The sequence below is a fragment of the Phoca vitulina genome, unplaced genomic scaffold, assembly GCF_004348235.1.
Source record: "Phoca vitulina isolate PV1807 unplaced genomic scaffold, GSC_HSeal_1.0 scaffold111, whole genome shotgun sequence".
Lineage (NCBI taxonomy): Eukaryota > Metazoa > Chordata > Mammalia > Carnivora > Phocidae > Phoca > Phoca vitulina.
The window spans coordinates 216353-242935 of NW_022589814.1; the positions used below are offsets into that span (position 1 = coordinate 216353).

The 26583-nt window shown below is 46.3% G+C and overlaps 1 protein-coding gene across 2 annotated transcripts in view; it reads right to left on the reverse strand.

Annotated features, from left to right (window-relative positions):
* Nucleotides 1-627: 627 nt before the first annotated feature.
* GNL3L (G protein nucleolar 3 like) overlaps nucleotides 628-26583 on the reverse strand; it is a 26766-nt gene continuing 810 nt past the window's right edge. For both annotated transcript variants that reach the window (XM_032398200.1, XM_032398201.1), the window contains exons 2-16: nucleotides 24400-24465; nucleotides 18582-18622; nucleotides 17552-17659; nucleotides 16666-16782; nucleotides 15822-15905; nucleotides 15520-15655; nucleotides 14489-14592; nucleotides 12630-12774; nucleotides 9572-9659; nucleotides 8865-9039; nucleotides 8636-8778; nucleotides 8180-8316; nucleotides 5830-5957; nucleotides 2552-2771; nucleotides 628-977 (exon numbers count right to left, since the gene is read on the reverse strand). In XM_032398200.1, the coding sequence (XP_032254091.1) occupies nucleotides 895-977; nucleotides 2552-2771; nucleotides 5830-5957; nucleotides 8180-8316; nucleotides 8636-8778; nucleotides 8865-9039; nucleotides 9572-9659; nucleotides 12630-12774; nucleotides 14489-14592; nucleotides 15520-15655; nucleotides 15822-15905; nucleotides 16666-16782; nucleotides 17552-17659; nucleotides 18582-18622; nucleotides 24400-24465 (1775 nt within the window). In that variant the 3' untranslated portion in view covers nucleotides 628-894. The remainder of the gene's footprint in view (nucleotides 978-2551; nucleotides 2772-5829; nucleotides 5958-8179; nucleotides 8317-8635; nucleotides 8779-8864; nucleotides 9040-9571; nucleotides 9660-12629; nucleotides 12775-14488; nucleotides 14593-15519; nucleotides 15656-15821; nucleotides 15906-16665; nucleotides 16783-17551; nucleotides 17660-18581; nucleotides 18623-24399; nucleotides 24466-26583) is intronic.

Here is a 26583-nt window from a genome sequence, read left to right on the forward strand (position 1 = left end):
TTAATGGAGTATAATGACATCAGCCAATGCACCTCCAATATAGCAACTCCCTTGAGGATGCAGGCTGTGAATAAATGGTACCATAACCCTTTTGAATCACAGAATTCAAACACTGGTGCTGGATGGGAAGTGGTCATGGAAGGGTGGGGCCCAGCCAGAGTGCCTCAGTTCAAGGGATCCTCCAACCCAGTGTGCCTAGAAATGCCCCAAGGTATGGTTTGCCCCTAACACATCTAGCCACCCTACCAACAGGCACCTTGTTTTCCTTTCATGCAAACAAGGTGGCACTTACCACACTTCAGCACCCAGCCAGGCTTATGTTCTCTTCTTCCCTCTATCCCAGCCCCAGACCCCTCCAGAGACAAGGCTCATCACTGTTCCCCCTACCATCACTGCCACCCAGGTGAGGATCTGCAGACTTAGTGGAAGATGCATAGCCTACAGCCCATCACAGGAATGTCTTACCACTGAGATCTGTTGCAGACTGATAAAGAAATCATCACCCTGCCAGGGACCCCCAGGTCTACCAGCAGCCTCGCCTTGTACCTTTAGCTGTTCAAGAGTTTTGTGAGAGTTACTCCTCCAACCAGACCAACCTACAGGATGAGGGATAAATTGTTAGCATCAGGAATCTGATAGTAATTTTATTTCTCTTGTAAAACAGAGTTGGGGTTAAATAAAGGGTATGGGGTTTGCTAGTTCCTTGGCAACTTGGGACTCTTTTTTGGAAGAATGGAGGGGAGACTGAAAAGGGGCATGGTAGGTGAAGAGTTCTTTTAATATGCTGGTACTTCAGGGAGAAGCACACCATTTCATCTGTATTCCCCCATCCCACTGGAACTGGTGCTTGGAGGGATGGGGGGGGGGCGGTGGGGAGAAGGTGAGATTAGTCGATCAGTCACCAGCACTGTCATCAGCGTTGCCAGAGAGGTCGAGGACAGACATCATGGAATCAGACAACTTGCTGGCGAGTTTATCTGCAGATGGAGAAATACAGGCAGTCACTTGGTGGCTGGCTCGCCAACAGGATGCCTGCAGGAGCTGGCCTAGATCTACCTTGTTCTACATCAAACTCCCAAACTGGCTCACTTACCCCCAACACCAAACAAAACAACTGGGTGGGGGGTGTTGGCAGCCAGTGTGCAATCTCACAAGTAGAACCATTTGTCTACCTGTGAAATGATCACCCCAATATAGCTTCTATCTCAGAGTGTCAGACTCACTGGGCTCCAGGTATTTTTATCCCTTCCTAGTAACCAAACAGCAATTTTCTTTTACTGTGTTGAGCTTAGCACTCTGCCATTACCCTCAAAGCTCTCACAGCAAAAGGGCAGCATGGATGTAAGGGCTTTAAGCCTGAATGCTCACCTCCCATCCTCCAGCCATACCCTGCTGTTCTTCAGGATTCCCCTCAGACATCATCTCCTCCAGGAAGCCTTCTCTGATCACCCCTACCCCACCACCATCCGGGTTAGGTTCACCAGGCTGAGTTAGGTTTCCTCACTCTGCTTTCTGTGTCTGTGAATACTCTGTGTTGCCAATGTCTGTTTTCTTATTTCCTCCTCACTCCCTTATAATAGGACCAGGAGTTCAAGGGTAATTCACCTCTGGATTCCCAGCACTCAGAGTGAAACCAGGCCAAGAGCAAAGAATTGGGCTTATGGGGTCAATCAATCCTAGGTTTACATTTTGGATCCATTAAATACTAGTTGTTTTACCTTGAGTGTGTCATTTAATGTCTCTGGGCCTCAGTGTCCTCACTTACCAAATGGGGATAAGACTTGCAATGAGTTAGTAAAGATTAGTATAGCATGAAGACCTAAATCAGCCAACCACACAACAGACCACCATTAAAATGAAGAAGGAAATTCTTTTGTGAACGGCCATTAAATGGAAACATGATGTGGCAAAATTATGTTCAGGTGACTAGTGTTTGCACAGAAACAGAGAACAAAAAATATATAAATATTTGCCTGTGTACCTATCTCAGGAATGAGATAGAAGAAATTAACTGGTCACTCTGTGAGGAGGCCTAGATGACTGGGAGACTGGAAGGAGAAAAACATTTCACTGTATATCCCTTTGTACCTTTTGAATTTTGAATATATTGCCTATGGATAAAGTAAACATTACATATAACCTATAAGCTTCCAAACACATAGAAAGCAGCTAAGAAATAAATGGTGGCTATTTGACACATAGACTAGGCCAATGGTTCTCCAAGTGTGGTTCCCAGAAGAGCAACATCAGCATCAACCAGGAACTAGTTAGTAACACAAATTCTTGGGCCCTATGGCCAACATACTCAATCAGAAACTCTGGGGGTGAGTCCCAGAAATCTGTGTTTTAACAAGCCTTCCAGGCAATTCTAACAAGCTTAAGTTCGAGAACCACTGTGCTAGTAGGTGAGCCTAACCCATCCCTGCCCCTTAACCAGGGTTAGCCTGATGCTGGACATATGTAAATGCTCATTCAGGAGGAGCTCCTAATCAGGGCCCAAGTGGGTGCTTTTTGGAGCATGGGGAAGAGGGGTATGGTCAGGTGCCCCCACCGGTACGCTTCTGTATCTTCTTCTTATTCTTCAGGGCAGATGCAAGAGCCTGGCCCTGCTGCAGGGGGTCGGTCTCCATGATCCTCTGCAGCACTGGGCGGCGGTCCACAGGGCAGACATCCACCATGCTATTGTTCCTGGGGCGGTGGTCCACGTTGCGTTTAGCCCACCCCATCTGATGTCGGTTCGGATTGGTGCAATACCCAGTGAGATCTCCAATCTGGAGAGAGAAAGGACAACAGTGAGGTCTGGGCCCCCAGAGTACCGCCAAAGACTTCTGCAGAAGAGACAGGGAAAGGTTTGATTAAGAACAGGAAGCCTAGAGCCTCACAGAACTAAGCTCCAAGTCTTGCTCCATCACAAACTAGAAGGTGCTTAGTTAATTTCTCAGCTGTAGTTGGCTCATCTGTCAAATGGGGTAGACAATGGGTAGCTTGCATGCCTTTTACAAGAATAAAATAAAAAAGCAGAGTTACTTGATCAATGACAATTGGTATTATGATTCTTTTTTCAAGTGACACTACAAAGTCTTACTCAATTTAACAAGTATTTTCGGAGGTCTATTCTGTGCCCAGCTCTATGTGGGGAAATGCTGGAAAAATGAGTCAGATGCAGTCCCATCTTTGAGAAGCAACTGGTCTAAAGAGGATACAACCAACCCATACCACAAGCCAAGTCAGAGTGTGTTAAGTGCCCACCAGAAAGACACAGCGTTAAGTAGCAGAGGTTGTGGGGAAGGTGGTCAATATGCTTCTACTGATGGGAAGGTCATTCCTGACTGTGAACAATGGAAAAGCACAGAACATAGCTGGGCACCCAAAAGGGTATCTGTTTGGCTGGAGTACACGTGGGTACATGTGGGTAGTAAAAGCTAACATTGACAGAAAGCTCACTCTGTGCCAGGTACCATTCTAAGCACACACAAATACATGTGTGTATACATATATATGTACACACATGCGCACGTGCACATGTTAACTCATATTATCCTTGCAACAATGCTATGACAAACAAAGCACCTAAGGTCATACAGCTAGTAAAGAATGGAATAAGAACCCTAGCAGCAAGGCTTATATGTATGTATGACTACCCGTTACACTATGGTGGGGAAAAGGCAAGGCTACCAAACTATGCATCTTTGGGGTTGCAGCAGGGGGCACCATTCACAATATGGCACACATAAATGGTATCTCCCAGAGTTGTACAATGAAGTGGCCCTGCTCAGGTTCCCTGAACCTGAGTCTGGAACCTGCAGCATAGAGCAGGGAAGTACTGTAGGTCCCTAAGGAAAAATGGTATGTTCTGGGGCTTATGGGCTCATTGAGAAATACTACCAGATGGCCTTAAGCACACAACTTTACACTGGTTTTCCTGTAAGCACAAGAGGAATCTTTAAAACTATGTGAGAATGAGAATGGCATAATTCCTGTCACTACCACACGGTAGGCCTCATCATCTCTTATAGAATATAAGTGACAGTTTCCTTCCTAGGCCCCCTGCCTCCACCCCGGTCCCTTTCTTTCCAACCTGATTTTTACTCTGGCTGCCAGAGTGACAGTTCATTTTTTTTATTTAAGATTGTATTTATTTATTTATTTGAGAGACAGAGAGAGAGCAAGCACGAGTCCATGGGGAGGGGGAGAAGGACAGAGGGAGAGGGAGAAGCAGGCTCCCTGCTGAGCAGGGAGCCCGATATGGGACTTGATCCCAGGACCCCAGGATCATGACCTGAGCAAAAGGCAGATGCTTAATCCACTGAGCCACCAGGTGCCCCCAGAGTGACAGTTCTAATACACAAACCTAACCGTGTCATTTCTTTGCTTAAGAAACCCTTCCAGATATCACGGAGCCATCAAAAATAAAGGACGGCTCTTTAAGTAATGATGTGGAACAATCACAAGATGAATTTTTAAGTGAAATAAGCAAAATACAGAATACAAATAGCATGCTATTATTTGAATTAAAATGGATCTATCTGCGTATATGTATGTATGCATGTGCATAAAGATGGGATAGCTATGAAAAGGACATTCAAGTGTGCTAATGACTGCCTCCAAAGCGGGGACAAGGTGGCTGGGAGACAGCTGCAGGAGAGAAACTTACTTTTCACTGTATACCCTTTAGTACCTTTTAAATTTTATACCACGTACACATACTACCTAGTCAAAAAATAAATAAAAGGTATCTTTTTTATAAAAAATATAAAATATAAAAAATATTTTAAATAAACAAAATGGGGAAAAATAGAAAACCCTTTGACAGAAAAAAATAACCGATTTTCAATGTTTTCCTAATATCCATGGTATAAGGTCTAAAGGACTGCTGTGATCTGATTCCGGATTCATCTTTCCTTGCCTCCACTCTCATTCCAACCACCCCACATCACTAACGTTTCCCCCTAAAACACCACTCTCTCTCCTCTTTGGGCCTCGGCATAAGCACTGTCTGAGCTCCTAGCCACGGGCTGCTGCCCGCCTCGTACAAATTCCTCAGCCTCCAAGAAGGGGCACAAGGATCAAGGCCTTCAGGAAGACTTCCCTGACCCACAAGTAGTATAGGTTAGGGCCCTCAGATCCATGCTTTCCCAAACTCTGCCCCCACCCCTAGTCTGTGTGTCTCCCATAACAGTGCAGAGGTCTATATGTGAAACCCACTAAACTGTGACCTCCTGAAGGGCAGAGATAGGGACACTGGCAGTAGAAGCTGAAAAAGCCTCCAGGAATCATAAGCATGGCATATTGACTTGATCACGTAGGTACTGGGGAGCCATGACAGGGGAGGTGACATGGTCAGATTGTGCCATTAGAAACCACGGGACATATGTCCAGGTGAGAAAGGGTTAGAAGCTTAAACTAGAGTTATAGAAATGGTAGGGATCGAAAGAAGCTGATAGCTTCTCAAGAGACTTAGGAGGGAAAAGCCACAGGACTTGCTGACTGACTGTCTGGGATACTACTGGAAGCTAGTTGGAGGGAAGAGTCAGGGGTACCCAGGTTTGGAACTTGAACAACTGAGTGGCTGAAAGGGGATACCTGCTTTCTAGGCTGGACCCAGGCTGGAAAAGCTGCTTGAGACAGCATGCCTCCTCCTTGGACCTGCCATTGCCTGGTAAAGGATGCACACCACCTGACACCCAGGGGGCCCATGGGGAGTGAATGAATGACCTACATCTACCCACCATTATAGGCAGACCTTGTGGGAGCCAGAGAGAAGGGACCAACCACTCCCCAGAGCCCTGGGTAGAGGAGAGGGTTACCATGAAGAAAGGGGATGGGTACCTTGTACACAGTGGTTTTATTTTCCATGGCATCTGCTATTTTCATCATCGGAGAATGGAGCCTCTTGATCTCCATTTCAAGCGGGTCCATGTCACCCAACAGTTCATCTGCTTCTCCGGTGGCTAAGCCTTTAACACAACCAACACCACTGTCAGGGCCCTAGCTCCTCCCTGCTGCCAGCCCCCCCACCCATTCAGGCCTCAGTGGAAAGGGTATGTGGACGCTGCCCAAGGGAGTTGGGGAGGGAAGGCTCTTTCATTCCTGATGGGAGGCCACATGACAAAGGATTAAAGGCATGGGTTTTGCAGTAGGGCATTCGCCTGCTGGGAGCTGGTCTTGGAGCCTTAGCTTCCTCATCTAGAAAATGAGAATACCACAAGCCTATGACATGGGGCTGCTGTCACAGCAGAGGACACCTGAAATGCACTGGCCTGAGATACTGCTCAGTAAATGGCAGCCACTGGGTTTCCTTCCCTGGGACCAGGCCTCTCTCCCCTTCCTTCTGGCCCCTTGCCTGGAGTTGGCCTCCACTGCAAACCATTAATGCACCCATTGCCCTGGGCCCATGCTATCCTCCCACCTACTTCTAAACTTTGCTACCATCCCCTTCCTCTAATTCCTACTCACTCTTCAAGATACAACACTAGGGCCAACTTCCCTAGGAAATTCTCACCATTAACCTCTCCCTCTCCTCAATTTCCCAGACCTCAATCTTTTGCCAAAGCCCATTCTCAGTGATGGAGCCCCTCTTGCCCTCACATGCAGCCAGGGTCAAGCATCATCATAGGAACGTGAGCTCGAATTCCTCCCAACTACCCACTTGGTAGAAGAGGGAGGTAAAGTTCAGAAAAAGAACTGACTTGCCAGAAGCCACCTGGGGAATAAACTCTGAAGCAGGCAAGTCCTCTTGTCCTCATCTATAATCTAAGGACACTAAAAGGCCCAGAGAAGGAAAGCTAGTGGCCCTCAAGAGAAACAGAGAAACCAGAAGCCAGGCCAGCCAGGGCTTTTTCCACTGCCCGAGTGTCCACAGACAGGCCCAGAGAGCACCAGGCACCTCTCCGAGGTGGGGTAGAGAAGGAAGGAGGAGCCATAAGCCAAGGTTGCAGATTGTAGTACCTGAAGAGAACAAATTTCCCACAGGAATTTCTCAAAGCCACACCTCTGTACCCCAGCAAATGATCATCTTAGTAACAATATTCACCAAGCACGTACTCTAAGCCAGCACTGCTGTGAGCGTTTTTACATATTAAGTAAGTCTTCGTGACCATCTTATTGGGTGAGTGCTACTGTCCCCATTTTACAGAGGATGCCATTGAGACATGGAGAAATGAAGTAACTTAATCACAGCTAACAAGAAACAAAACTTGAATTTGACTCCAGGCAGTCCATTCTTTTAACCACTTAGCTACTCCAAGCTGGGACAGTCTTAGACTAGAGGGCAGGGGCGCCTGGGTGGCTCAGTCGTTAAGCGTCTGCCTTCGGCTCAGGTCATGATCCCGGGGTCCTGGGATCGAGCCCCGCATCGGGCTCCCTGCTCCGCGGGAAGCCTGCTTCTCCCTCTCCCACTCCCCCGGCTTGTGTTCCTTCTCTCGCTCTCTCTCTGTCAAATAAATAAATTTAAAAAAAAAAAAAAAGACTAGAGGGCAAAAGAGTTGCTTTAAATGCCACCTCTGCCTGCCACTGACCATGCATCGTTCAGGAAATAGCAGCTTTCTGTGACTCAGATGCCTCCCCGCCAGTGGGGGTGAGAACAAAAATCTAGGAACAGACATGCAGTAGCTGAGGCAAAGCCTAGGGCAACACGAGGGAAGGGGTTTTAGAGAGGAGTGTCTTAGTCCACTCCAGGTCCCAAGAGATGGGGAAAGGACCCTCATATTTCCTGAGCAACTCACTGTGTACACAGTACTTTGCTGACTTTTTTCCTATCTACCAAGAGCCCACAACCACCCCCAAGGCCCAGATTAGAATTCTCCGCCTTGTGGGAGAAAACATTAAGCTTAGAGTTGGTTAAATAATTTTCCCAAAGCCAGAGTAGGGCCACGGCAGGGGAAGATCAAACATGGGATTTTTTTTTTAAGATTTTATTTATTTATCTGACAGAGAGAGAGACAGCGTGAAAAGGAACACAAGCAGGGGGAGTGGGAGAGGGAGAAGTAGGCTTCCCGCAGAGCAGGGAGCCCGACGTGGGGCTCGATCCCAGGATCCCGGGATCATGACCCAAGCCGAAGGCAGACGCTTAATGATTGAGCCACCCAGGCACCCCAAACATGGGATTTGTTGTTGGGTCTGGCTCCCACCCAGGGCAAGACAAAGTACCAGGCAGGCCAGTCCACTTGCCCCTACTTACATTCCATGGTGTCTTCATTGGCCTGCTCGGTATCCTCAATGTCAAAGACTTCGGTCATCTCCTTAATGATCTCAGCACTGAGATGGGCAGGCAGAGTGTGGGTGGCAGGTGGGAGTGTATAGAAGCTGATCTTCCCACTGCATTGGGAGATGGGAGGAAACTGGTGATGTCATTAAGAGAACAAATGACCAATCGAAGAGAGGATGAGTTCCCAAGTCAGAAACAATGAGGAACAACAAGAAAACCCACAGTAGCTTCCGAACAACAAGAAGTTGAGTTGCCGGATAGTCATTGGCCACAAATTCCTGATGGGGACATGACCTGGTGCCTTGGCCTTCCCCTACCCTAGGAAACAGGCTGCCAGGCTGCCCCACCGCTGCAATAAACACAGATGCACCCCCCTTTGTGGAGCCTGACTCTCGGCAGGTGCACCCTCACCCCTAGCCCTCTCCTCACCTCACCCAGTCAGCCAGAACAGCTTTGGCTGCCTGCTCCTGACTGTATATGCCTCCTTTCTTCTTCTTCCCCAAGCGGTGAGCCACCGCAGTCAGAAAGTGCTCAGTGGTCTGGAACCCAGAGATGCCATAATAGTTGGAAATCTGGTGAAGAGAGAAAGAAAAGAAATCATGAGGAAAAATGAAGGGCCCTTGGAGTGGGGCAGGGCACGAGCAAGAGCCTTCTGTACCTCCTCCAGGTTACAGCGTTGCAGGATGGTCTCTACCGGGGTCACAGGGTCTGCCAACTTCTGCACGTGGACGCAGTTGCGCAGGATGGTGCCCACCTCTGAGTTCGGTCCTGGGACAATGCCTGGGGCATCCAGCAGCCTGATGAACTTGTCCAGATAGACCTCCTGCATGAACCTAGGACAGGAAAGGAGATAAGAGAGAATGCAGGACACTGATGAGCTGGGATGTATCTAGTATCCCCCAGGCCCCAGGCATACAGCTGGGAGAGGGGTGAGGGACAGACAGCATACAGATGAAGATGGGAGAGATGTGGGGCTGGGGGCTCTGGAGCCTACAGACCTGGGACTAATTCTAGTCTACTAATACTAGTCTAATTCTGCCACTGGGGACTGAGCTGCAGGGCTGTGGGCAAGCTTCTGATTCTCTGAGCCTCCATTGCTTCATCTACAAAGTGGAGTTGCTTATCTGTAGCCCAATCTTGCATGGCTGCTAAGAGACCTGAAGAAGCTAAGGGGGAAACCACCCAGCTCAGTGCCTGGCCCGCACCTATGGCGTACCAAGTAAATGAGAGCTGTTAGTGAGAGTGCCCAGGGAAGAATCAGAGGCTGGGCCAAGATAAGGAAAAGGGCAGGGGCTGAAGACATGAGAGATGGGGGGAATGGGAGGGTCAAGGAACTGTGGAGTGGGGAAGCAGGCAGGTGCTTACTTGGTGACACCAGGAACGGCTCCCACACTGCATGCACGGCTGCGCTTCAGGCTATTGATCAGGCTGCTCTTCCCAACATTAGGAAGACCTACAAAGGGGCGGCAGATGGCTCAGGGCAGGAAGGGCCCTCAGGAACATTTGGGCTGGCCTGTACGTGGGTGGCCCAGGAGGGGACAATGACCAAGCTATGGGGAAGCCAAAAACAGAGCCTGGCCTCCTGCCTTCCCATCCCAGGCCCTGACCAAGCCCCAACATGGCTTACCTACCCCTTTCCTCCATTTGTGAGCATACTGGGTAGACATGTCCCTCTCTCTAGATAGGACACTCACCTCCCACCTACAACCAGCCTGGGAAAGGTGCTCAATGCAAGGCCTCTGTAACATGATCCAACAGAGGGCAGACATCAGGAAATGTCTGTGAAACAGAGAACCATCTGTCCTGGTGTAAAATTCACCTGGTGGGGGGTGGAAGAGCCCCCTCTAGATGTCAGTCTCTCTAAGCAGCTGTCTGCCTGTGGTGCATGTTTTGTGTTCAAGCATCTGTGAGCACCTCTAGGCCTGTGGATGTCTTTGTGTGCTACCCCCTCACTAGGTCTCTTCTCCTCATCATTCTCCTTCTCTGTGTGCCAGAGTTTATGCACAGACCTCTCTCTGATTTTTTTTTTAAGATTTTATTTATTTATTTGAGAGAGAGAACAAGAGAGAGCACTAGCGGGAGGGGGAGGGGCAGAGGGAGAAGGAGAGGCAAACTCCCACTGAGCAGGGAGCCCGAGGTGGGGCTCAATCCCACTGGGATCATGACCTGAGCTGAATGCAGACGTTTAACCCACTGAGCCACCCAGGCGCCCCCAGACACCTCTCTTATGGATGTACCTATGTGTGTGTACCCCTCACGTGTGGAAGTCTCTGTACATCAGTGTGTGGGGGTGTGTGTGTGTGTGTGTGTGTGTGTACACATGTGCATGTCCATATCTCTTGGTTGTTCTCATTCTAAATATTACTCTTTTTTCCATGTTTACTTTCTCCCGCTCAGTCTTTTTCTCTATCATATTCTTTCTCTGTGTAGCTCTATCTAAGCACCTTACTCTGCTGGTTTGTCTCTTTGTCTCTCATTCTGGCCACTGTCATTTCTGATTCTCCCCACCCCACCAATTCTGCCCCTCTTTTTTTAATTTTTTGCTTTTTTAAGTTTAAATTCAATTAATTAACATATAATGTATTATTAGTTTCAGAGGTGGAGGTCAGTGATTCATCAGTGTTATGTAATACCCAGTGCTCATTACATCCTGTGCCCTCCTTAATGTCCATCACCAGTTACTGCATCCCCCCACACCCCTCCCCTCCAGCAGCCCTCAGTTTGTTTCCTATGATTAAGAGTCTCTTACAGTTTTTCTCCCCGATTTCTTCGGTTCATTTTTTTCCTTTCTTCCCCTATGATCCTCTGTCTTGTTTCTCAAATTCCTCATATCAGTGAGATCATATGATACTTGTTTTTCTCTGATTGACTTATTTCACTTAGTATAATACCCTCTAGTTCTATCCACGTTGTTGCAAATGGCAAGATTTCATTTTTTTTTTTTATTCTGCCCCTCTTTTTAATTCCCTCGACGCCAACTTCTCTCAGTCTCTTTCGGTGTTTCTTCTCTCCATGGGCTTGTCTCTGTATGCTTCTCTGTACATGTTTCACTGTGCTTCCTTGTCTCTGTCTGTATATCCCTAGCCCTCCCTCTGACTCTATTTCTCTATGAACATGTATCTATCTCATCATAGACATGTTTGTGTATTTGTCTCCCTCTGTGACTCTGGGGATGTGACTGGGTCCAAGGGTCCAGTGTATCTGGGCACACATGTCTCTCTGTGCCTCTATTCGCTTGTGAGCAGAGTTGGGGCGAGTATGTGGGAAGGACCTGGGTCTACACGTGTGTTGCCTCTGGGTGTGGACATGTCTGCACAAGTGTGGGTCTGTACATGTATTTGTGGATCTGCATACGTTCCAGGACTGTGTGTGTGTGTGTTCCTCTAGGTCTAACTCTTTGTTCCCGGTTCCTTCCATATGTACCTCTCTCTGAATCTGTCTCTCTATCTGTGTCTGCCTGTCTCTCTCATTGTTTGTTTTTTTTTTTTTTAAGATTTTATTTGTCAGAGAGAGCGCGAGAGAGTGCAAGCACAAGCAGGGGGAGCAGCAAGCAGAGGAAGAAGCAGGCTCCCTGCTGAGCAAGGAGCCCAATGCGGGCCAGGACCCTAGGATCACGACCTGAGCCAGAGGCAGACACTCCACCGACTGAGCCCCCAGGTGTCCCTTTCTCATTGTTTCTTTGGTATGCATGTCTGCCTCTCTACATGCATAAAGTATCTAGCTCTCTTATGTCTCTCTGCAGGTCTTCTATAGTCCTTCTGGTATCTTTTTCTGATCATTATCTCAATCTCTCGGCATGCCTCTGTCATTTAAATCCACCCTTCCTTTCCACTCCCCACCAATCCCATCATTTCCCAGTTCTTTTTCTATGTCTATTCAGGTCTATATATCTCTATCTTTTTCTCAGTGTCTAGATCTCTCCCAATGTCTTTCTCTTTTGGCTTCACTTCCTCTCCCTGACAGTCTATCTCTGCTTCTCTCAATTTCCCTCTTCTCTCCCCTATCATCCTTCCCTCAGTGCCCTGGGTTCCAGACTGGCCCAGGTTTGAGTATCAGCTCTACCTTGTCTCACACAGAGCTGATCCCCACAAGTCCCTTTCACTTCTCTGGGCCTCAGTGTCCTTATCTGTCAGAGATATGTTCACTCCTCCCCCCAACCACCCACAGCTCTGGTAGGATGAGATGGCACCAAATCCAAGCACAACCCTGTGTATTTGATCCACGGTTCTAATACTCAATGCATGGTGGTGATTCCCAGTATGCCTTCCTATGTCCACCAATATGTATCACAAGTCACAAAACCGTTCCTGAACTGCTCTTCTCTTCCTCAGAGGGGTAACACAAAGCTCCCAGAATCCTTTGCCCAGTGAAACCCCTGCCCAAGGAATGAGCCTGGGCCCCATGACCTCCCCACAGGTCTTACCCACAACACCCACACGGATATGGGTGCGCACTTCGCCAAGGCGGCAATAGTTCCCCAAAACCCTCATGAGGTTTTCAGCTCCAAAGCAGGCTTTGCTTTTCAGCAGTGACTCGGAGGCCTGATCCACTGGTACAGTGCAACGATTCTGGAAACCAAGGGGTATTACAGAAGAGGCATCAGGTGGGAAATGCAGTCTGAGTCCAGATTTCCAACTTTCAATGAAACTTTCAGGGCCACCTCCCTGTGATCACTGAGCTCCCCAAGGCTGAAGCAGAGGGCTTCTCATGCAGGCCCTGAATACCTGCCATTTCCCTGCTTGCACAAGGCCTGTTTTTCTACTGTCGTTGTGTCTTCAGTCTTCTCTGTCCCTGCCTCTCTCTAGACACACATATCTCTTGCCTCCCTCAGCAGGGAAAGGATGGCACCCCGGCCTCTAGTCAGGCCAAGTTTGAGTTCCAGCTCTGCCTCTCACAGGTGTGTGGGCATCAAATCCTGCTTTCCTTCTCTGGGTGTCAGTGCCCTCATCCACAAAATGGGGACACTGCCCTCCCTGCCTGTGGTGGGAAGACAGTGCCTGGCCCATAGCCTACCTTCCCTTAATTCCTCACATAAGACAAGGCCACTCCAGCTTCCATCTCCTTACTCACGATGCCACCTCCTCAGCCCAGAATGACCTTCCACCTCTTCCTCTCTCCTTACTTACCCACCACAGCACCACAAATTAGGAATTAAGCTAAATCTCCATCAGTAAGAAACAGGTTAAGGAAATACATCCTTAAAGTGGAATACAAATGAAAGAGAGCTGTTAGAAAAGGATGCTCACCACATTTTTGCCATCGAGAAGGCCAAAAATTATATAAATGAGGTATCAGGTTTCCCCAAATGAGTAGATTAAAATGTTTAATGATAGCAAGTGTTGGAAAAGGTGTAGGGAAATAAGCCCTCTCACACATTCATCTACCCCAGGGGTAGGAAGATAAATTGGTACAGCCACTGGAAGGGAGGCAATTTGTCAGTGTCTAAGAAAATGTAAAATACATACCCACTCCACCCCTCAGTATCCAACCTATATAAACACTCGCCCACCAGTCAAGATAACATATGCAAGGGTATGTGCTAAAGTAATGCTTATAATGATTAAAAATTGGAAACTAATTTTATTTAGCATCAAAAAAGTACATCTCTAAAAAAAATTGCCACGGGAAAAAAAAGCAAGCCCCGGGATGACACATAGGACGCTCCCAAACACTTCCTTCTCTCTCTATATATATATCTACATATATATAAAGCACAGAAAAATATCTGAAAGGACACACACCAAGCTAACAATGGTGGTTACATCTGGGTATGGATAAAGGAGCCTAGAATTAAGGGTACTGGTAAAGGGTATTTAAGCTGTCTGTAATTGCTTTTATTTTTTTCTACTTTATTTTTTCATAAATAATAACTTCTACACCTAGTGCAAAGTTGAAAAAATATCCCCCAGAACCCAGTTTCTCTCCTCAGAAGCAACCAATGTTTCTGTAGCACTTTAATATTTTACAACTAAAATGTATTTGTGTTAATGAAACAATTAGAAAATAGTGTGATTTGTGTTAAGGAGAAAAATGAAGACATATGTTTTTAAAAGCTAACAAATAGTTAACTATATTTTCCAAATTTTCTATGGACAGTATGTATTACCCTTACATCTGAGAAAGAAAAAAAAAAAACCTTCCCAAAAAGCTAAAATATAGGAAGAAGTAAAGTGAAACAAATATTAAAAGGTCATCTAGTAAGGCAAAAAGCTCAAAGTTGAAGGCCAAAGGGCTGGAGGCCCCAGTCCAAGTCATGATCCTCCAACCCTGGCCCCAGCTTACCAGGTTTTTGACCTGATGCTGTGTGCTGGCCTTGAAAGCCACGGTCGGCAGCTCATTCCGAAGGTAATCCAGCCACTTCTCTACAATCTCTTTGGGGACCAGGTCTGGGGAAAATAGAAATAGGTAGGACTAATAAGGAGCACATCACTTCAATGGCTCACTCTAAAGATATACCCACCCACACCCAAGGCTAGGCCCACCTCCTGCCTACAGATGTCTCCCTGGCCCTATCAGTACCTGTCCAGCTCCCAGGTTAAAATTAGAAAGGAAAGTCTAGTCTAGGAGACTAGTTGGCCCTCTCTGAGGGGACCTCTGTCCTTGGGGAAAATGGGCAAATTAGCTGTTTGGTCCCAGATGCCTTCCTTCCAAGCCAGGCTTCCTAAAGATTGTTTCCCACTCTCTTTGTAGATCCTTCTAGGTTGGGCCAAATGTCAAGAGTAACTCTGACAAGAATATGGCTACCATTTGTGGGGTACTAACCATGCATACACCAAGCACTTTATCATTAATTCTCACAACAACCCTGTGAGATTGGGACAATCACAGCCCATTTTACAGCTGGAGAAACGGAAGCTCTCAGGTGACACGACTTGTCCAAGACCCTAGAGAAAATTGACAGTACAACTGGGATAAGACCCAGACCTCAGTGACTCCTGAGCCCATGTACTCTTCTGCCCTAGTCTTTGGGTTCCAGTTCGGGGCAGACAGGAATTCTCCGGGGTTGGCCAATAAGGCTCAAAATGGCAAGAACAAGGGACTGAAGGCAAACAGGCTTGGACCCCATCCCCAACTTCTGCTATACCATGTGTGTGTGTTTGTGTGTGTGTGTGTGTGTGTATGTGTGTGTGTGTCTTTAAACAAGTGATTTCACCTCTCAGATTCCTGGCTTTAAATAACTGAACACAAATTCCTACCTCACACAACTGTTATAATTACCACTGAGTTGCTGAGTCTCAGGGTCTGGTCTGAACTAGTCTTTCAAGAAGGTCTGGCCCCTGTCCTGCCTTACCCAATTCTGCCCCAACACCCACCAATCTTGTTCAAGACCAGGACCAGCTTCTTGTTGCCTTCTGCCTGCAGGACAGCCTCTTCCATTTGGAAGCAGCGGCAGCCCAATGGGTCCCTGGCATCCAGGACTTCCAAAATCACATCAGAGTATTCCACCACCTGCAGGGGAAAGGACAGGGGATGAAGGCAGGGCAAGGATTGGGTGTGAATCACACAGGCCCATAAAAGAAAAGTCTCCATCTCAGTCAGGAAAAGCAGAAATGGAGGGGCGATGGGATGGGATTGGCGCCCTCCCTAAAAAACCTTAAGAAATGGGTCTCCATACCTTACGGAACTCCTTGTAATAAGCCTTCCTTGTCGCCTCATCATCCAACTGAGGAAACATATTTAATTCCTGCAGAACTTCCTCCTAAAGGAAAAAAAAAGAAAGAATGGTCCAGAGAGGAAAGAGGGAGTGAAAGTCAGGGCTTCGGAAACCATGACAGGCTGGGGGAGCCATGGGAGTCCCAGCCCACTGGAGAGTAACTTTGACCAGCCAATAAAGCTGGGAACTGGAAGAATGGATGGAACCACATAATGCATGTGTGTGCCTATGTTTAAATATGTATTCAAGCACTAGCTAGGGACCTGAGTGTGCACCTGTGTGTGTAAGGAAGGAATGTGAGAGGGAAGTATTAAGTGAGAAAAACAACCCATGTGGGAACATGGGATGGGGGAGCCAAAATATGCACTTTACCTTAGGAAAGGAACTTTGAGCTGGAAAGTGCATGAAGTGCTGTGAAGTGAGAACATATGCCAGAAGGGCAGTAAGTCCAAGAAGGAAGCTGGCATCCCCCTCACATACCCTCCTCTGTCAACCCTTCCCTCCCACTTATTCCCTCTCCCCCTGTCCCCTGGTCCTAGGTCTCCCTTCCTCTACTCCCAACCCTGTCTTTGGGGCCTATCCAGGGTTGTCCAGTCACAGATAAGGCTCAAAATGGCTCTCTGCTTCCCTCTCATACCTCCCTCCCTCCATCCCCACTGTTTCTCATCTTCTCTGCACCTATTTCCTCCGTCCCCCCCGCAACAATCTCCCATCTTTCCTCTTTCCCTTTCACAGAGCAACGGCAATAGATGCTTTTCAGCAAACCCGAACGCATCTGAACCAGAAGCAAAGGCTGTCCTCTTACCTTATGCTCAAATTCCTCCTGGCGTTGCAGGACATCCTGACAGTAGCTTTCGATAGTCCTGCGTCTGTGTCTCTCTTGCTCCCGGGCAGCCTGCTGCTTCTCCCTCATCTCCTCAACCTAACAAAGGAACACACAGCAGGACTATAGCTGACTAGGTCTGTAACCTAAGGGAGGGGTGGGAGACCTACAGTAACAGAGAGCGCGTGACAGAGGGAAGAAACAGTGTTGATGTGGCAGAGGTAGGACGGGCAGGGATGCAGGGAGAGAGCAGATATGATAGCAGGAGATACAGGGTTTGAGAGAAAGGAAACAAAAGATGAAGGAAGGGAAAGTGTGGCAGAGAACAATAAAAAGAGGGCATGTGAAACGGAGAGAGAATGTGTTCTAGGCAAAGGGAATCAATTAAGACCAGAGGGAGAAAGAGGACAAGGTCCTGGGATGCTCCATCATCTAAAGAGCAGGAAAAGGAAGGAACAGCCAAAGAGACTGGGAAAGAGGAAGGACGACATCCAGGAGAGTGAGATGACAAGAAAGTCAAAGTGAGAGTGCTTCAAAGAAAGCATGGTCTCAAATTCTGACAATTCGGATGAGACGATGGAAGGAGACTATCCCTGAGTGTGATGTCACAGAACGAACTGGTGAGGCTGACAGGAGAGTTTTCAGTGGGGCAGTGGGAACACAGCAGGGCAGCAAGGGACGGGGAGGTGAGGGGGAGATAAGCAAACGGAGACACTAAATCAAGTATCAAAGTGACCCCCTTCTCTTCCTTCTTCCACAAACAGCCTCAACAACCCTAACAACTTTGGTCTTTGCCCTTCCAGTCACCACTTCTGTGGACCTGGCAGTCAGGCCAGGCCCTCTCCCTCCCCCAAGGTCAAGGGCTTACCCTCTTCTTCTTTAATTCAGCCTCCCGACTGGCATGATCATTGGAGTGAACAAACTGGGGAGCAGAAGCCACTTTGGAAGCTGCTTTCTTTCCATTCTGCTTTGCAGGCTGGTCACCACACAAAAGGAAACAATCAAACAGAGCGAATGAACCCATGGAAATCACCCTTCCTGGAGGGTTAAAGCTGCTCAAAAGTGTAGTTGTAGGGAAAAGAGAGGAATAAGCAAAAAGAAGGGCTCTGTCCTCAGAGGTCTGCCCATCTGGCTAGAGAAGAGACCCTCCCTCTCCTAGGCAGGGACTGACTGAAGAACCCCAGGGCAAATGGAAAAGTTTCCCAAGTAAAGGCCAAGGGAAATGCTAAAGTAGCTCTCAAAGTGTGGTTCGTGGACCAGAGCAGCACCATCACCTGGAAACTGGTTAGAAATATAAATTATGGGATGCCACAACAGACCTACTGAATCAGAAACTCAAGGGTGAGGCCCAGCAATCTGTGTCTTAACCAGCCCTCCAGGTAATTCTGGGTAATTACCTGGAGGGCTGGTTAAGGTTTGAAAACTTTAACCACGTTAAAATTTGAGAACCACTGCTCTGGCCCATCTTACCTGTCTCCACCTTTCCTAGCAGGACCAGGAGCTGGAGCCAAAGATTATGTTTTGGCCTCCCTCCTCAACAAGAGCAATAGGGACTTGGGAGCCAGACAGACCCAAGTCCCAGCCATGCTACCCTGAACGCAGGAACTTTCTCACTGAGGCTCAGTTTCTTCATCTTAAAAATGGAGCGATCCCTACACCAAGGTAACTCAAGCACAAAGCAGCACATGGCTCATGGGGGAAAATTAATAAATGCTGCTGATTCTCTGCCGCAGCCAACCAGAGAAGGAGGGAAAGCCAGATCCTCTGACTCCAATTTGCTGCTCTGTCTGGAATGACCCAACATCTACTGGGGTTTGTAGACCTCTTCTAAGGCAGGGAACCTGTTCCTGACCTTACCAACAATGGGTATACCTTACCTGGGGGTCAAGCCAACTTACCTTCTTGCAGCCTTTGGAACCTTTACCTGGTTTTTTATTTTCTACAAAAAAAAAAAAAAAAAAAAAAAAAGCCATTATCCACCTACCCAACATCTGTTTATACCTTAATCAAAGCCAGGCCACACTGGGAACCTAAGGAGGACTGAGCTACCATGTCTGTCCAGGCCCAGAACAACAAAGACATGGAGATGACAGCAACAGGGTCAGAGGAAGTACTGGAGAAAATGTTTGAGACATTATTTCAATGTGGACTGAAACAATGCTTATGGGAACCCTGTGAAGAGGGCTACCTGAATGCATGTTTTTAACTCCTCTCTCTCCCCTAACTTCTGGCTGGGGGCAACTCAACAACTGCTGCACCAGGCTCAAGTTGGGGGCTGCTGGCATGGGAAGGTGATCTGAGGAGTCCCAGGTGGCTAAGCCAGGGCAGATGCCCTCAGCACATGGGGAGAGAACTACTCCTTCCTGCTGACCCTGCTCAGGCCATTAACTCCAAAGGGACTTGTCCTATCTAGCCAAACTGTGGCCTCCTTTGGATACAAGGAAGAGAGAGCTCATCTTCTTCAATCACATCTAAACAGAGCCCAAGAACTTAAGAGGCCTCACCCTCTTCATGAGAAGTCCCATCTGTCATCCCCTTCACAGCTGGCCCTTGGGGAAGAATGGTTGCCTTAATGCTTACTACCTGCAAGGGGGCTAAAGAAATTCCTAGAGGGGGAGGTTCTGGAAGGTCAGGATATATACAAACAAATATAGGAGCAGCTTGGAATTACCAGAGAACAGGCTCCCCAATCACATAAGGTAGTTCACACCAAAGCAGAGTTAATATAGGAAACAGAATTTAGATACTATTGCAAATACTTAAGGAGATTCAAGAAGATACCTCAAAGGAACTGTGTGAGAAAAAAAAAATTCCCAAAACCTGATATTGGATAAAAATTCAATAGATGTAGTGAAAAACAACACAGACACCATTAACAACCAAACTAATAAGCTGGAAAATCAAGAGAAGAGCTTGCTTAAAACAAAAATCTAAAGAAATGGAAATTATGAGTAAAAATAAAAAATGGAGAATGGGCCCAGGAGAGCTGATATCTAAATAACAGGAGTTCCTGAAAGAGAAAAAGGTACAAATGGAGAAGCAATTATTTTGTTAAAATAATAGATTAAAGTTCCTTAAATTGAAAACAGGCTTGAGGGTTCAGATTAGAAAGGCTCATGGGACACCAAGATTAACAAAACAAGAAATACCATAGGCATACCCTGATGAAAACTCTGAACTCTAAGGATAAAAAGAAAATCTTATAAACTTCCAAACAGGAGTTTCCAACAAAGGCAAGAGAAGCAGACAGCCTTCTCAAATCTACAACTCTTAACATTTAAGACAGAATAACCACTACAAAGTTCTTTTTTAAAAAGATTTATTTGAGAGAGAGAGCAAGCACGAGCAGGAGGGGCAGAGCTGAAGAAGGAGAGAGAATTTGAAGCAGACTCTGCACTGAGCACGGAGCCGGACGCAGGGTTCAATCTTACAACCCTGAGATCACGACCTGAGCCAAAACCAAGAGCCGGACTCTTAACTGACTTCGCCACCCAGGCGCCCTGTACAATTACAAAGTTCTGAAACAAAGAACTGTGTACCAAGCTAAATTCCTATACTTAACCAACAGATTACTCTTACACAAAGTTAAAAGGCATTTTCAGATGTGCAAAGATTACCACCTGTGTTCTGGTAAAACTAAAGTTGACCCTTGAACAACTTGAGTTTGAACTCCATAGATTCACTTATACACAGATTTTTTTTTTTTGATAAATACGTGTAGTACTGTAAATGTGTTTTCTCTTCCTTACGATTTTCTTAATAACATTGTCTTTCCTCTAGTTTCCTTTATTGGAAGAATACGGTACATAGCACACCTAACAAAATATGTGTTAATAGACTGTTTATGTTACTGGTAAGGCTTCCCGTCAGTAGTAGGCTATTAGTAGTGAAGTTTTTGGGGAGTCAAAAGTTCTATGTGGATTCTTGACTGCACAGGGGCTTGAGGCCCCTAAGCCCCATGTTGTTCAAGGGTAAATTGTACTAAGGAAGTATACCAGCAAAAATAAAAATTAATTCAGAATAAAGATCTCAAGCTAAAGGAAACAAATAATGATGGGCAGGAAATCGATTAAAACTTACCATTAAATTAAAAAAACAACTTACCATTAAATCTTCAAAATGCTACTAATGTAGCTAAGAACTATAATACATGTTTAGAAAAGATTTTTAAAAACCAGGAAGCATATTATAGGAAATAGCTCAGTACCAAATACCAAATTATTTCAACAAAATCCTAGAATCAAGCAATAGGGGATGGAAAAGTAAAATCATGAAAGCATGATCTTACTTTGGAAGGATAGGATAAAATAGTTATTACTTAACTTTGGTAAAGTGACAGAGAAATTCAAGTTTAATTATGTTTGATATAAACATGAATGCAACTACTAACATAACTTTATAATCACTGGGGGACACCTGGATGGCTCAGTCAGTTAAGCGTCTGCCTTCGGCTCAGGTCATGATCCCAGGGTCCTGGGATGGAGTCCTGCATAAGGCTCCTTGCTCAGCAGGGAGCCTGCTTCTCCCTCTGCCTGCCTCTCACTCACACTCTCTCTCTCTCTGACAAATAAATAAATAAAATCTTTAAAAAAAACTTTATAATCACTGGTGGATTTTTTTTGAACTTGAAAAGTAAATAAATAAGAGACTAAGAAGAAACAAACAAAAAATATAAAATGGCAGAAATTAGACCAAATATATGAATATGAATGGATCAAATTTTCCTGTAACAACAACAACAAAAAACAGACCTCAAGTCTCCTTTTCTTCCAAAGTACTCATGTTGTAATGAAAAGAATGTGAGGTTGGGAATGAACCAGGACTGGCCATTTTACTCAACAATTTCTATCTGCCTAACTTCCCTGGAAACTGAGTGCCTGTGCCGGATACAGGCACACAATAAAAACAAAATAAATCACTTAGTAAGGAGAAAACACTCCTTGCAGGGCTCCTCAATAACCTCCCCAGATTTAACCATTATCATTACCATCTGGGTCCAAGGTATTGCTGAGAGCTCAAATAGCTGCACCATGAGGCACCTCTCCCACCTTCCACTGCAGTCATTCCACTTAGTCTGATCATTACTTAGTTGCAATTTACCAATCATAGTCTGTGTTTTATGAGCACATGTTAAGTTTTTGTTTAATAGTCACCATTTTTCCCACTCATGCAGATGTATATGATTGTTCTTTAACAGGTAATGGTCATATGGTTCCAAAATAAGAAGGTGTATTTTGAGAGGTCTTCCACACTTGTCCCTAGCCACTGCACTCTCCTCACTGCAACAAGAAACCACTTATTAGTGCAAACGCAAATATATATAATCTTATTTCCCCCATTTTCTCCATTAAAGATAACATAGTACGTCCTCCCGTTGACAACTTGCTTTTTTCACTTAACAAATCCTAGAGATCTTTCCATCTAATACTTCTTCCATATAATAGTCTTTCTATATATTCTTTCCATTCAGTACTTCCTCATTTATTTTAAACTGCCAGGGTTCTTGGGCGCCTGGGTGGCTCAGTCGGTTAAGCATCTACCTTCGGCTCGGGTCATGATCCCAGGGTCCTGGGATCGAGCCCCACATCGGGCTCTCTGCTCAGCGGGGAGTCTGCTTCTCCCTCTGCCTTGGCCTGCCACTCCCCCTGCTTGTGCTCGCTCTCTCTCTCTCTCTGTCAAATAAATAAAATCTTTATAAACTGCCAATGTTCTTTTGTATGCATATACTCTACTTCATTCAACCAGCTCATTATTGTCTTTTTCATCACTATCAATATTTTATTATCATCTGGTATTTGATGTTCTTAAATAGAAAATAATTAATTTTGTTCATTTTTCTTGTGTTACTTGAAAAAAATGATTATTTGCTTTTGGTATTCACATAACCAAAGTCTGATTCTTGTTGATTTTTTTATGATTATATAAAGTAAGTGTATTGAACTTTTTTTCACCAAGCCCACATAGGCAGGGCCACCATTCACACAGAGTATGGGGTCACTGGGTTGCACAAGTCTTGTCTAGCCTATGATGTCATTTTCTATGTGGACTATAGCAAGATAAAGGCAGGAAGCACAGAACCAGACCAGCCCTAATGCCCTTGCCTTCCTTCTTATATGGGAGAGTCATGTATCACATTTGTCTTCTCTCTCTAGGCTGTAAGCATAGTGGAAGGAGGAGGAGGAACTGAGTTAGGACAACTGAGACATTCTAGTGCCCGGCACACAGTAAGTACCAAATAGCTATGCCCAGTTATGCTGGGCCCTTGGGACAAAAAGATAAACCAGATGTGGGTGAGAAGTTAACAGTGCAGTGGAGGAGACAGACCCAGTCATACAGTATCAACAGCCCCAGTTCTTAGGGGTACAGACCATGGAAACCAAGGGAGAAGCTTAATGGGAGAGATTCCTAGAGGAAGTAATGTGTAAGTTGAAATCTGAAAAATGAGCAAGAGTTATCCAGTTGAAGAATGAGGGAGAAGGGAAGAAAAGCATCTCAAAGGCAAAAAGAAGAGCAATTTGTCCCCATTGTCTGGTATTTACTGCTATTCACCTCGGATCAAGTCATTTAACTTTGCTGAGTCTCAGTTTCCTCAACTGTAAAATGGGAATGGGGGATAAGGGGAATATCACCTCCAAGGAAGTTGGGAAGACAACGATACCATACGTAGAAGACAGACTAAATGATCTGGTACCTACTGAGCAATTTTTTGAGGGTTTTTTTTTTTATTATTTTAGTATAGTTGACACAATGTTACACTAGTTTCAGGTGTACAACATAGTGATTCCACAAGACAAGTCTAAGTCTATGCATGATGCTCTGCTCACCATAAGCATAGCTACCATCTGTCACCATACAATGCTACAATACCACTGACTCTATTTCCTATACTGTATATTTTAATCCCAAGACTTATTCATTCCATAACTGAAAGCCTATATCTCACTCCCCTTCACCCATTTTGCCCCATCCCCTCATGCCATACTGAGCAATTTTTTAAAATAGAACTACCCTATGATCCTGTGATCACACTACTGGGTATTTACCCAAAAAATACAAAAACACTAATTCAAAGGGATACATGCACCCCAATATTTATAGCAGCACTATCTACAATAACCACATTATGGAAACAGCCCAAGCTCAGGTAGCTAGCTGCACCATGAGGCACCTTCCCCACCTCCCCCATCGACTGAGGGATGGATAAAGATGTGGTGTATATATCCAACAGAATATTACTCAACCACGAAAAAGAATGAAATCTTGCCATTTGCAATGACACGGATGGAGCTAGAGAGTTTAACACTAAGCAAAATAAGTCAGAGAAAGACAAATACCGTATGATTTCACTCATATGTGGAATTTTAAGAAACAAAACAAATAAGCAAAGTTAAAAAAGAGAGAGAGAGAGAGAGAGAGAGCCAAACCAAGAAACAGACTCTTAACTATAGAGAACTGATGGTTACCAGAGGGGAGGTGGGGGGGGATGGGGGAAATAGGTGATGGGGATTAAGGAGGGCACTCGTGATGAGCACTAGGTGATGTATGGAAGTGCTGAATCACTATACTGTACACCTAAAACTAATATAACATTGTATGTTAACTACATTGGAATTAAAATTTTTTAAAAAAGAAATAATAATTTTTAAAAAGTTGCCATGAACTACTACAAATATTCATTAAAGCTTAGCATTGGGAGGGGTGGTAAAAGAAACTCACTGTGTCTGTGTTTCATCATGATGACTAGCTTGAAAGCAGGTAGGTTCAAATCTGCAGTCTTCCTTCCTGTCAGAATGGAAGAACCAATGTGAAGACAGAGGGGGGAACCACAATGCCAGAAGCCCCCTTCCAAGCCCCCTACAGGCAAAATGAAATGTGCAAAGAACTTGATAAGGAAGCCCTAACAATTGGAGAACTAGGAGAAGAGGCTATAATGGAGTTGGGGCCTGGTGTAGCTATCTACACAGGGAAAGCAGCATCACACCACCCAAAAGGAAGCTAAGTCTAAACCTCTCTTCCTGGGTGGAGTCAGTGCCTCAATGCATCAGATGAAGTCCTTGGTCCTCAATCCTCCACCCTGTAGTGTTATATACCCTAGTACTAAACCTCTCTAGGCTGAGAGAATGGGGTATACAAGGATGGCCTGTTTCTACATATTAATAGTACCTCTTTTCCCAAGTAGGGGGGGATGTATGCCTGCATGTGTGATTGGGGTCTGTTCCTTGGTGAACGTGGGTAAGGAGATGCCTTCTGTTGCTCTACTCTGGGGTGTAGAGGAACTGGGAAAACCAGCACAGTGGCTGTGTGCATCTCTGCCACATGGGAGAGAAGCGCAGGTCTGTACATCTCTAAGTTGGCGAGTAGGAATCCTGGGTCTCTGTACCCTGGGGAGGGCTGGGGTGAGGGGAAGATGATATGCTGGTCTCCACTACAAGGTGATATTAGTTGACACACTAACAAAGCGGGGGGGGGGGTATATGCAGTCTTGCATGAATGGGGTCTGCACCTTGCCTGTTGTGGGCTATTCTGGACCCTTCCACGGGGGTGGGATGGGGAACAATCTGTTTATCTTTTATATGGGTTGAAGTCAGCAGTGTGCTAACACTGAAGGGAATAGGACCTCTGGTTCTCCACATGGGGTGGGGGGTAGGTACACAACTATAAATTCAGTGGATCAGCCCTTACACTTTGCAGGGAGGGGGGCAGTTATCCTGAATGGAGATTAAGAGATTTGAGCTCTTCTACCTTGGGTAAGGGGGGAGCCCACATGCACAAAATGTAGGGTGATCAGTGATGTCACTGTCTCTCAACACTGCACGGAGGGGGAGCTGCACCTCTCTGCTCCCTTGATTGCGGGGGGGTGTCTCTCTTTTGCTACATTTGGTGATTCCAAATCTTTGGGGAAGGAGGAGGGGAAGGATGATCTCTGTTTACCTCAAAAGGAGAACAAACCTGAGCCCCTCTACCGCAGCTGCCCAATAAGGGGCAGATCTGACAATATTCCCAGGTTACGGTCTGTTTCTCTTTGCTGCAGGGCATTTTTGGGGCCGGGCCTTTACAAATTCAGTAAACCAGTGCCTTCTTATGGGGTGGGGTGAGGAGTCAGGTCTGATTTTCCACAACGGGGACTCACTCTAGGCAAGAGGAGGAAAATCTGCGTGGTTCTCTATGGGCTGAGGCAGGTGCCAACCACTTGGAAGAGGGGTGATCTAACATCTCTGCAGTAGCGGGGGCGGGGCTTCCACAATTAGTTACACGGGGGCGAGGCAAGGAAGTCTCCAGCTCTTCCGTCTCTGTATATTAAACGTTTCTAAGCTCCTCAGTACTGGCGGTCCGGCCGGGGTAGGCGGTATTGTATGTCTGTGGAGGAGGTAATACATCAAAGCCTCTGGCCAAAGAGAAGAGATGCGCCGAGGCGGCTGTGTGTGCCTCCGCGCCAGTAAAGGTCCGCGCCGCTCAGCCGGGGGAGTGGGGGACGGGGAGGGCGGTTATGTCTCTATAACCATGGGCTCGATGTCGCCACACGGAGACGCCTGTCTATACTGGAGGAGTGCAGAATGGAGCCTTGCTATCCTGAAGGCAAGAGGGCACTCGATGCTTCTCCACACAAGTGGGGTCTGTGACTTTCCACATATTGTGACCAGAGGTCTACACCTGCCTAGATGGGGTGGGGCCGTGCTCCTTTACCCAGCGAGAGTGCATTTAGGCACATGCCCATTTGCGGAGCGATCCCTGTTCCTCATCTGGGCCCTTCTACCGTGGATGACAGCCGGTTCTCTCTGTCTCCATTCCAGGGTGGAGGACACCTCTAGTTTCCAACTCAAATACACGATCCTTACCGCGCGGCTGGCTGGGTGAGCGCTCAAAACCCGACCATTCTAAGATCGGAAGAATGGTCGGGAA